Here is a 12460-nt window from a genome sequence, read left to right as displayed (position 1 = left end):
ACAAGGCGCCAAACGAAAAAATGTTATTCCTCATTTTCGACTTATTTCTGCATGTAGAATCACCAACCGCCCGGCTGTACCGGTCCGGCTACACCTTGTGCAATTAGAGAGATGAATTGCTTCATAAATTCCGGAAAATGAAGGAGAAAAGGATCTTGTTTTCAAGTTCTCGTCACAAATTTTGCGATGAAAGTAAAAAGCAAGGTTCCTATTGTTGTTCTCTATACGGTAAAATAATAATCGTCAAAGCAGTTTCTCGATTCCTTCAACAAAAGCCTTCCGAGTCTTGCAAAATATTTGAATATTCCCGGGCACAATATCTCCGTTCCTAAACGGATAAATACTGCAACCACTTGGTGATTGGAAAATCATAAAAATTTCCTCGTCAAACGAACAAATCGGTGCGACCGTAAATAAGTATAGAATTCATTGAAACGAGATCGTACGACAGACTAATAATCGAGACGCTCCTTAAATACTTGATTCGCAACAGTTTCGTCGGAAATTTCGAAACCGGCGTCGTTTACCCGAAAATCGGTAGAACGGGGCCGGTGACCTGCGAGCCCGTCGGACAGCGGACTGAAATGGCCGGCTTGCTGATCAGCGGCGACAATCTTCGCCGATCGTTAAATATTCAGAGGCTGTCCTCGCCGAGCAATCGTCCCTGTCGAATTCGTCGTCCGTTTCGGATCCTCGGGAGCCGGATCTTTAAATACCGCGCGTCCGCTTCCGATTCGCAACCGGATTCGATTTGCGGTGGCCCGTGGAAATCGGTGACACGCGACTGGTCCGACCCATATTTTGACAGACTCACGAATAATTCGTCGCGTTTCGTTCGCCTACATCGGGAACACGAAACGAAACGAGCCGAGCCGAGCCGAGCCGAGACGAGACGAGCCGAACCGAATCCGATCCGACCCAAGTCCGGTTTAACTGACGTTGTCGCCGGAACGCCCGGCAAAGTAATTGATCTTATCCGGTTTAATAGATGATCGGGTTATCCGATAGTTCGAATGGCGGGTAGGACCGGATATTAGCCGCATTAGCGTTGCCCTCGGAGACTGCGGACAAGTTTTTCCTAGCCGAGACTACGTCGGATCATTTCCCCGATGAAGCCTTAAGGATTCTATTATCTCCCGAGAGAGAGAGAGAGAGAGTCCTGAATTCGAATGATCCCAGACGCCGGGTACGGTTGATTAAATATCTACATTTAAACGGGTTAAATAGGTTTTTGATATCGATTCGTCGTCCGCAGTCACCATCAGGCGATAAATAAACCTTAAATCGATTCGGGGTTGGCAAATTCTAACGACTGATCGACCAGCGAAATGAAAGATGTCGCATAAGGGAGACCAAAAATCCCCCGCATTGTTTCACAACTTTTACAGGTTCGACGTCACTACCGTGTGCCGTAACTCCGTCCCCTAAATCGCAATGGGGGGAAAAAACCGTCGTTGTCGAACGTCTCTTCGCAACAACCATTACACGATCAGCTTTTCCATCGCTGTGTCTGGCCCCGGGTCGCGATTCACGTGTGTCCATTTCTGGCCAGTCAACGGAGCGTTCAAAGGAGGAGTTAATCAGCCAACGCAGAGTCTCGATCATTTGGTCCTTTCTCGTAGTGTTGTCCGCTTCTTAATGGAGTCCGCGACGTCCTCACGTGTGATGCTCGCCGGTCTGTATCGACACCTCGGAGCCGATCATCATGCCGCTGGTGAGTATGTTGGCCGCCGTGGGCAGGACCAGAGGGCTTGGCATCGTGATAGAGGGTCGGAGCCTCTCGGTGAGGGCCAGCATCACTTGGCAGTGCAGGTGTTGAATGGTGGCCAATAGGTTCAGATTGGTATCGATCAGCCCGGTCGCCGGCGAGTATCTGTCCCTCTCGACGCTGTCGATATCATCGGCGGGCAGAACGGTGACCTTCTGCTCGATCTCGGACTCTTTAATCGCGGCGGCCTTGTTTTTCTCCGCCTGTAGTAGCCTCTGCTGATGCTTCAGGTATGAGGTAGTGATGGGAAGACTGTAGTCGATGGGCGTGTTCTTCGGATCGAGTCCAGGGCTCCACGGCCTTGGCAACGGCTGGCTCGGCTGAGGGGACGGTGTCCGGCCCTCTGGCAACATCCTTTTCCTCTTCGACGAGGCCGAGCTTCTCGAGCTCGCCCGGTCCGACTCGGGTGTCCGCCTGGACTCGGGTAGGGACTCCGCGGCGCTCGGCAAGAAGCTGCCGGTGACGGGCTCCTTCTTCAGCAAATTCGTGATGCTCAGGGGATTGTACTTCTCCTCTTTCTCCTTCTCCGCCGTTTGCTTCTCCGTCACCGTCGTCGTCGTCGTCGTCGTCGCTGCCGTTGTCGTCGTCGTCGTCGTCGCTGCCGTTGTCGTCGACGCCGTCGTCGTCGTCGTCGTCGTCGTACCGGTGGAGCTCCCCTTGTGATGCTTTTGATGCCTGTAACTGTGCAGCGCCTTGCTATCGCCGGCATGATGTCCCCCATCCCGCAACGGTGTCGTTATCGGCGTCGCCGCGCTGGACTGCGCCTGGCTGGATATATTCGTCGGGCTCGGGGTCCGCGGGCGTCGTTGGCATTCCGTGCAGCCCAACAGAAATCGCGTCACCGCCTCCCGAGGTAGGAACGCGTACGTTTCCGTGATCTGGAACGAAAACCGGACGCTCGTGTGAGAAATGCGACGCGATCCCTTTGTTTTCTTTCGTCGCACTGTTCTACTCGACCACTGACCGCGCGTCGCTCGAATTGACTTGGCGGAGATGCTTTGTTTTGCAATAGAAAATAGAAAACAATGATTCCTAAACGTACGTACGTTAGTAGTAGGTGACAGTTACGAATTAACCCCTTAACTTGTACGCTCGAGTTAATTCGAGCTGCTGTAATTTTTCACGCTCGAATATAATCGAGAATTGAAGATAACAATGTGAAAGCAAAGAAAAAAAAATCGTTCTTTTGATATTTATCATTTCCATGGGATTGTAAGCTATAACACTTACTTATTCAAGAATAAAATATAGCCTATTTCCAAAATTGATTTTTTTGGGCCGGTTTTTTAAAAAAAAACTGTGCGTTAAGGGGTTAATCAGCCCCTTTGGGTAAGGGCGGTTGACAATTGCTTGGAAGCTGATGAAAAGTGCTCGAACGAGACGCTGACCCTGACGTTGTTTGCTCACCGTGCAAAAAGGAAGCGTTCGAATTTGAAAGAGGAACTATTTCAAGCACACTTTCCCTGCGGACAGAAATAATTTCTCGCAGGCACTCGGCATCTGGTAGGGGGAGGGGGCCGGGCGCGAGCCTCGAGAAGAATTAGGAGGCACGGGGGTTCGAGGTACGGGAAACGGCACGAGTGACCCCTTTCCTACCTCTGTCAAACGTCACGTGGAGCCGTTTCACGCGGAACGCCCACCAGGGAAAATTCATGAGCAGTAACGGAACTTTGATGTCTTTGCGAGGAGGTATTTAGCCGGAGGGATGTTCTCTGCCTCTTAATAGGAAACGTTTCTCCCTAAGGAGGTGGAGGAGCGGCATAACTTAATCAAGGATGGGAGCCTCCGAGCCGAGAAAGACAAAGGTTCCCCCGTAGATATATGCGCGTGTGTCTGGCGCGCGAGCGTGCACGTGTGTGTGAAAAGAGGCACACGTCTGCGACGGAACTGTGAGATAATTTGATAAGATTTAGTTGAACCTCTCGTCTGCGATACGTAAAAAAAGGATCCACGGGTGAGAAACCGAGATAATGGCTTTTAGATCAACGCGACACCGCGCCGGGAAGCAGAAGCTGCGGGAGGTATCCTTCTGGACTTTTAATGAAATCTTTGCCATCGGGGGATCCCTATTGGTGAATGTTAATGATTTTTTAAATATGTTTCAAATGGGCGAGATACACGGATTAAGACGAAAATTATACAATGCTCAGAAGTACTCTTTGTTCGAAACGAACTTGACGATTTTTCAAGGAGATTGATTTCTCGATATATGTCCGAAATATCTAACCGATAAAAGTCCGAGAACTCTCCCCACCGAGATGAACCGAGGCCTCTCGAGCTTTACTGTCCTTTTCCACGCTCGGCGTGGATCAAAGAATAGTATCTCCTCGCCAATATATGTCCCTGGCTACATCCGTATTGTGGACATATATCGAGGAAAGACTGTATTTTGCTTAAAGAAATTACCCCAAAGGCTAAGTATCAATTAGTCGCAAATCGGCACCCTCTTACACGAGTCACAACCCTCGCGTTCCGCGACCCTCTACGCCGCACCCTAAACAGTTTGAAGATTTCGATCGCTCAAACTGACAATGAGTCTCTTCGAGCCTTTATTCGCTTCTGTGAAGACGCTTCTGACCGGGATTCAATCAAACAACACAAATCCAATACTCGAGAGAATGAGAGTCGAGTACTCTCTTACACCTGTAACTACAAAGAGTGCATTTTCCGCGTAATCAGAAATCAACGGGTGGCAAGTGTCTTACATTACAACTGAAAAACAGGGCTGAAATCGGATTTTTCACGTTTTAGTTTCAGATGAAACAATTGCTTGATTAAAAATTGAACCGTAGAGGGTGGAGAACGCGGCACAGACAAATCCGCATTGATCTCAGGGTTGGAAGATTGACGAAATTATCGAGTTCAGAAGAAAAGAGTGTGCCCAATTTCCAGGGTCGCGTCATCGACGCCCTCCGTCGGTGCGACGGAGCGCGGCGTCGGCGTCGGGATGCTCCGCGAGCCGATGAATCGCGGACTGGTAACGCCGACTTAAAACGTGAAACGGTTTCACGGCCGCGGCTCGGGCTCGGGCTCGGGCTCGGATCGGGCTCGAGAGCGGTACGCGTGCGTGTGCGCGCGTTGCCGTCGAACGGTGCTTGTGTGTGGGTGCACGAGTAAGCAGGCAATGCAACAAGTGTCCTGAGGTTTTGAATCACAAGCAGATCGCGGCGGTTGAGAGAGAGGAAGAGGAGGACGCGCGGTTTGGATGGGGTGGGCGCCGGACGGGGCGGCGGGGTTGGAGAGGAGCGAGACGGGAAATGGGGCGGGAAGGTCGGAGGGGTTGCGAACACGGGAGAAAGAGGAACGGACCAACGGAGAAAGAGGGCAAAACCGATCGGGGGAGGGAGGGTGTCGGAGAACAGATATGATACCCCGGAGAGAGCTCTACGCCAACGCGCGGCCGGAACACGTGAGATGACGTGTGGTATCGAGTGTTCGACGCTTGAATGCCTCAATGCCTTCCCTCGGGAACGGTAAATATCACGTGTCGCGGCCGGTCATGCAAGAATTCGGCGTGCTGACGACACCCGAACGAATTCGGGGTCATCGATGCGCCAATATATCCTCCCCAGGGAGCTCGTTGTCGGGATCGATTGAATTCGGATGTCACGAGATACGGTCTGCAAAGATTGTTTTTTTATTTTTCAGTTTCATTTCGGCCAGGACCGGTCGGCGGGATTTTGTATCGTTGACAAGGGGTTTCGGGTATAAGAGTTACAAAGTGAAACTACGCGACGCTTTGAGTTTTGCTGTTGCTGCCCGGAAAAAAAAGAGGTGAGCTGGTCGGAACCAAACCGAGATCAAATCCGGGATTTTTCGTTTGTTGGGCAATTGCTTTGATCACTGAACTGCCCAGATCGTGGCCGATTCTTTTTCTTAAATTCGTTTGACGTGGACGCGGAAATACTATCGCACCGCCGTTTGTAACTTTCGAAATTTTGTTCTCAGAAAGAATTTCAATATTCACGATAAATATTGTGTACGCTTGACTTTTTGTCGTAACACGTACCAGCGAAATTTGCAAAACAGGGGACTACAATAGTATAGAATATAATATAGAGTATAATAGTATAGAATATTACAATAGACAAAACTACCCCCGACGAAAATTAATTATTGTTTTGTCAATGTATGACACAGAACAGCAGCTATATTCACTGGCAATTTGTCGCAATAAACAACATTGACTGCTAAGGAAATGCCTACCGCTTTTTCAAGCCCTTTCACCACACTAGAACTGAAACGATTAAAAACTGGACGGCAACGTAACCCAGGTGCTACCGTTCGCAATATTGTCAATTAAAAGAACCTGTCGTCGGTCTCGCGGCTTTGATGTGAAAAAAAGATATCTTTCACCTTCTGCGCGAGTTGACTTCTGGTTGAGCAACCAGTAATTTAACCACTGCTGATTTTCCTCAACAAAATCGAATTTATTTTGAAAATTGAGTAGCACGGGAATCTTCTGGCGTGATTCCGATGAGGTTGAAATAAATCATTGGCAGAAAATGTTCAATGGTTAAAACAGGCGTGCAGAGATAATGTTATGCTATTGCATATCCGATTCGTCAAAAGTGGAAAATAAAAAACCGTGTACCCACCAACGGGTTATCAGTTGATGAGCCGTGCGCGGCTTCGAACAATGGAAATCTCGTATGCAGCGGTGTTCGAGAGGGGTGGAGATTTCATTGAAAAAGATAAAAGCTAATTTGTAAGCTTTTCGTAATAAATCATGTTTATCAAACATGATTCAATTTTCGGAGGTTTTGAACAATCACGCCTCGTAATTCGATACGAAGTTGCTGATGGAAAAACTGTACGAATATATTTCTTGTTGTCTATAGCATCTCCACTAAGCCTTTCGAAGCAGATTTTGTGGAATATTAAAATGAAATGTTCTTCAGTATTGCGTAATTGTGTAATTCAAACGTTCAGTTTAATTTGCTACGTCGCATATACATGAAAGTAATATGAGGTGTTTGCAAACTTACCGTCCTGTACGTTCTCTTCTGACCAGCATGCTTTCCCGGACGACCCTCAAGGTCAACGTGAACAGCATGAATAATGTCGAAGAAGTTCTCCACGATCGCGACTTTCTTGTATACTCTTCCGGGTGGAACGGTACCCTCAGCGCCATTTAATGCCTGTAACCAACGTGCGATGTAATTAGAAATTCGATTCAAACTTCACTGACTTTTCTGTCTAAATATGTAGTAAAACGACCAGTCCCAGTGAAATTATAAAATCGCATTTACTTTTCTTTTGTGTTTGTGTCTTTTCAGGTGAAAATACTCTATCTTGTTTTCAAAGAGATTGAAACAAATCGTCTAATTTCTATTGCTACGCTTTCTCAAAATTGGATGCTCATTTCTTTGGATAGAATTGCCATCTGGCTCAAGCCTAGTAACTGCTGTACCGACAGCCTACCGAGCCTTGTAGGTTTCTACCTTCCCAACTGTTGTGTTACAGAGTCCTGCAATACCATTACCGACTGCTGCTCACTTATCCATCGCTGATAAGGCAGAATATACATTATCTATGGTCGATAATGTAGATTACTGCCGAAATCTTAATTATAAATTTCCTCCGCTTCCTTGTTTAAATACATTTATAAAATTACACAATTTACACCGTGAGGTGAACAGAAATAATTCGGAAGGTCTGGAGCATTTCAAAGGTAAAGTATTCTGAGATTGTTAGAGTGCTGTTTAGTCCTACCCTAACATTTTATAAACTGAAAAAACCTTTTTGTCGATTCACTCGAAGGAGCATTTCGGTCGGAATAAAGGTGTAAAAGGGTAACCGTCAAACTATGAACGTTTTTGATCATTCTGGTCTGGAAGGTCCCCGGATCATCCCTCGCTCGGAAAAAATTCACTGTTCCCCGGAAACCCAATTAACTCCGGTACGGATGCCATCACGGTCCGCAGGCATGGCCGCGGTCAGATTGTTCGGACGAACTTTGCGACCTTAAGAAGTTGGAGGCGCATGCGCGACATTATTGTCTTTCCCTAAACACCTGTTGAAGGGTAAAGTTGAACTCGTGGGGCTTACAACTCGGTTAAGTGGCTGCGGTCAGGCAGGATAACAATGCCGATATCTAGGTGACCGCCGCCTTAAGGTAACACGGCTCGATCAAACGGCCGCGTCCCGTAATTAGACGTAATGGAGGCGGCGGCCCCGGCGTATCTTTATCGTCGGCGATCGGAAATCGATGATTTCGTAAATATCGGAGCGAAACATTCAATTTCCAACGAGGGACAGCGATAACCGGGTTGGGAGCGAAGCGTTCGTTATACGAACCGATCGAACCCCTGCCGTGACAGTAAAATGTCTGGAATATCTTGGACCGAGTGCGGCACAATTTTTATCAATACCCTCCAAACAAAAGAACCCCAATAAATAATTCACGAATACGTACGATATTCCACCTAGATAAACGACAAGCTAATCTCAGAATTTGTTGGACTAAAAACCTTCGTTTTCCGAACGTCAACCGCTAAAGAGACGTGTAACAAGTACATCAAAAATAATTCATCGAAAAGATTTTCATCGAATAACTAATTGAAAAGGTGGATATTTACGAATGTCTGTTCGATCAAAATCCATTTCCTACCAGATCCAACCCAGTTCATCTCGCTCGGGAGCGTGTTACAGAGAAAGTAGCTTCTGCCGGTAGACTCTTCGTTTATAATTAAACGGAAAATCAAATCTCCAGCCACGGTAAAGTGATTATCCACGAATTTCACGGCGGCGGAAAATCCGCCGTCTCGGCGAATCAAAGATAGATCGCGGCTTCGATCCCACCGTAGAGCCCGATAATCGGCGACGATCCAGGAGTTCCGGGGTCAGGCGGCGTCCAACCCCTCGAGATAACCGGCTCGATCGAAACCGGGTGGAGATTAACCTACTTGAGAGTGTATGTATCTTCCCGTGTGTTTGTGCAAACGCGTTGGGGTGAGTTTCACGGCTGAATACGCCCAGCCATGAGCCTCGGCATGCTGTCGCCTATGTATGCTCGCGTCACGCAATGCGTATTGACATATAACGAGCATACAGACTGGCCCCGCACAGCGGCGCGGGACAGGCACTGTCTATGCCTGCGTTAAGACTGAATACCAACGTCGGACGAACGTTCCTCGTTCTCGAACCGTGTGCGAAGCTCATTTTCATATTTAGCCCCACTAAATATGAAATTTGAGCGATTATTTGAGTTACTTCATTCGAAACAGACAAACCGAACTCCTGCGGCCGCTATAGTTCTGCGTTAGATCTCGGGGGACACACGATCGGGTCATCGAAAACTAACACGGCTAGATCCTACGAGTTCAGATTATTTTAGGTTCGAGATTTATTCGTTATGCAGCATCGTGGCGGGAGAAAGTACTGGGATTAGTAGGTTTTTAGCAGAACTGGAGTTAGTCGAAAGGATAGTAGCAACATAGTTAAAAGATATAGTGTTTACATTATATATGTCCCAGATTCCTAGCCGATAAAAGTCCCAGAGCTGTCCCCACTGCCGCGGGGTATACCCTGTGAGGAGTGTAAGGTCGCGTGGATCAAAGAATAGTATCTCCTCGCCGATATATGTCCGTTGCTAGACCCGTGTTTCGGACATAAATCGAGTAAACACAAACGAAAATAGGTTTCTCCTCTTCAGAAGTCCTTCTCGCTCTAGAAGGATTAAGAAACATCAAAAATACTGGTCCAGACAGTGATGGGACAATTAGACCGAAGCAGCTGTCAGCGAACGAAGTTGTAAACTTTCGAAGGCCGCTGTAAGAATAATGGAAAGCTCCCAGGTCGATAGAGCGATCAGACGTCGCGCAGCCCTGGCGAAGGTCTGACTCACCCTAATGACAAATCCCGTAACCTCCGGGACCCAGCGAGTTAAGCGAGTGTAACTTGAGACTCGTAGCATGATCTCGTCCCGTCCCGCTGCACCAAATAAGGATCGATAGCCAGGATGACATACGAGGATTCTTCCGTGTGCTGGCCACCTTTTGCTCCGGATGGTCTGTCGACAAATGGGACGCAGAAATCCCCGGAGGAGAGACGCGTGCGGTCGGGCAGGGGCACGCTAGCGTTCTCGCGGCGTCCACCTTCTCTCCCCAACCCTTCGCACACACCCGGTGCTCTGTTTCGAACGGGCGCGCCGCGATAAATATTCATACTTGACGCCCGGCGACTTTCGCTCCGTAAATAGATTACGCGGCCGAACGGGAATGCCGGGACGCTCCCATGAATCCCCCGGGAGCGGCGGAGGGGGAGGAACTTGACCAGAATGCCGGGGCCCATGGAGGCAGGCAGCAGCCTAGCAAAAGGAGAGCCGGAGATAACGAATAGGCCGCATCAGAGAGTATTACTGCGAACGGAAAGAGGTTACCAGCGCGGACAGTGGAGGAGCGGAACGAGTGTCCCGCGGACCGCCGACGCCGACGCCGACGCCGACGCCGCTCTGAACGCACAAAAGGAGCTTTTACGATATCGCGGAGGGAGGGATGTATCTATAGACGGATCAAAGTCAATTGGCCGCTCAAGGCCAGCTCCCCCGGTGGTGAACCGTGTCAAACGTATCTGCTTTTCCGCTATGACAACTCGCGTCTGCGTGTCTCGAGGAGATATAGACCAGGCGGATAGACGGAGCAGTTAAACGACGTAAAGGGGAATGTAAACCGAAATGCCAGCTATAGTTAGAAGAGTCCACCCGAGGATGCGCAAACAATGTCGTCAAGATACCTCGATAACACGTCAGAAATAGTATTTCGACGGAACGGTAGCTACTCGACCGACTATTTTACCCACTCGAACCTCGGAAAAAAGGCACTACGGTGAATTCTCGATATATGTCGTGTATCGTTCAGGAGACCCGAGCCGTGTTATGTTTCCACTCCTCGGCGTCCGAGGACTCTGGACCTTCGTGGCCCCGCGGTAGTGAGGATAATTCTGCGACGTATATCGTCCAGGCCTTGGCGACATATATAGAGAAATCATTGTATTATGTTTACACTCTTCGGCATCCAAGGCCTCCCGAGCTTCGTGGCCCCTCGCGGGGTATCCCTCGCAGTGGCGGGGATAATTTTGCGACGATTATCATCCAGGCTTGACGACATATAGAGAGAAATCTCTGTAACACGAAAATATTTCGCGAAACGTTGGAACTCGCTGCTCGATAAGAGCCGCGAAATAGGACCTGCAAAACCGCTATGCTTAACGGTCTCCGTCATCGCAGCCATCGTTCCACGCACATGAACAAACTGAGAAAGCACTTGACGCCGGTGCACCGCGTTACGCAATCCAAAGTTACCGAAAAGGCGGCGCGGTTACGATACCAGGCGGTAACTTTCTTGCCGTTACTTCGTTGGCTCCGCAGGCTCGGCACTTGACTGATCCCACGCGTTCCTAGATTATCAATAAACCCGCTTCCTGTTCTACACACTTGATCCTAACCGACGTGGACCGATATCGGTAATTAACTGGAACTGACTCGTAGCCGGCGTACAATAAAAAAGTTGTTTAAGTGCCGTGTATTCCATTTTCAAGGGAATTCATACCCCTCCACGTGTACCGTCGTCGTAGAACTTTTCTAATTAAATAATATAGTCGGACCATCGGAACATCGGCGCGTTAGTGTTACGCAATTCGAGGCTAGGCCATGAAGCTAGATCCTCCGTGAGCTTGATTAATCTCTTATAAGCTCTGCGACATGCGCAGCAGCGCGCACAAATACGCGCGAGAGAAATCGAAGAAATAAAATTTTCGTTCGAAAAGACTGTTACACCCCCGGGCGGAGCGCAACGGAATCGCGAAACTTCGTTGGCAGTAAAATCGCAGGAAATTTGTTACCTTCGAATAACCGAATCGAATCGAATCGAATCGGAACGAGCCACCCGGTACGTGATTCCTCTGACGCCCTCCCACGCCGTTCACGCGCGCCTCGACGCTCGTGGAACGGCAACTCCCTCGTGAATTTTTTTAATCCGATTCGCCGGCGCGTTTGCGTGGCTGCCGCGTTGTTTTCCGCCCCCGCCGCCCCGACCCCCGGCCCGCAACCCGACCGTTCGTTTAAAATGCAAACTCGTGGTCCGCGGGGTTTTAAAACACCCGCTATACCTGGATTTCGTTGCGCCGCAAACTTGGCCCGTCCCGTGCCTCATACGGATTTATGGCACCACTGACGTGCTTCTATTCTAGAGCTCATCGCCGGAGATTTTCCGGCGTGCTCCCCCTTTCCCCATCCGCCCACGCCTGGGACCGGCTGTTTTCAAAATCATGTCTTTATGGAGTTTCTCGGAAGAGGTCGGCCGACCACGGAATTTTCCATTAAAAACACCTTCAACCCTCGCCCGTCCTCTAACTTATACACAGTGCACAGTTTTTTAAGGCGTCTCATACGGACTGGTCTATTCTATTGTTCCTGGAGTAATGGTCGAAACACAAGGTGGACAAGTCAAAGGGATTATCATCACGAAGGGTCACACACCATCCAAGTACAGGGAATTCTCGATATATGTCAACAACACGGGTCCTGCCGGCGTCATGTATCGTACAGCCGTGTTATGTTTACACTCCTCGGCGTCCGAGAGCGGTCCCGGGGTATACCCGGCGGTAGTGAGGATAATCCCGCGACGTTTATCATCCAGACCTTGGCGACATATATAGAGAAATTACTGTACCTACGTTAGGATGCTCGAA

General features: G+C 49.0%; 1 protein-coding gene across 2 annotated transcripts in view; it reads right to left on the bottom strand.

The window, feature by feature from the left end:
• Positions 1-245: 245 nt before the first annotated feature.
• LOC143354269 (uncharacterized) overlaps positions 246-12460 on the bottom strand; it is a 71097-nt gene continuing 58882 nt past the window's right edge. For both annotated transcript variants that reach the window (XM_076788225.1, XM_076788224.1), the window contains exons 3-4: positions 6757-6909; positions 246-2646 (exon numbers count right to left, since the gene is read on the bottom strand). In XM_076788225.1, the coding sequence (XP_076644340.1) occupies positions 1657-2646; positions 6757-6909 (1143 nt within the window). In that variant the 3' untranslated portion in view covers positions 246-1656. The remainder of the gene's footprint in view (positions 2647-6756; positions 6910-12460) is intronic.

The sequence above is a fragment of the Halictus rubicundus genome, chromosome 5, assembly GCF_050948215.1.
Source record: "Halictus rubicundus isolate RS-2024b chromosome 5, iyHalRubi1_principal, whole genome shotgun sequence".
Taxonomy (NCBI): domain Eukaryota; kingdom Metazoa; phylum Arthropoda; class Insecta; order Hymenoptera; family Halictidae; genus Halictus; species Halictus rubicundus.
Note: the sequence above shows the minus strand (reverse complement) of the source record. Positions and strands in the feature narration are given on the sequence as shown.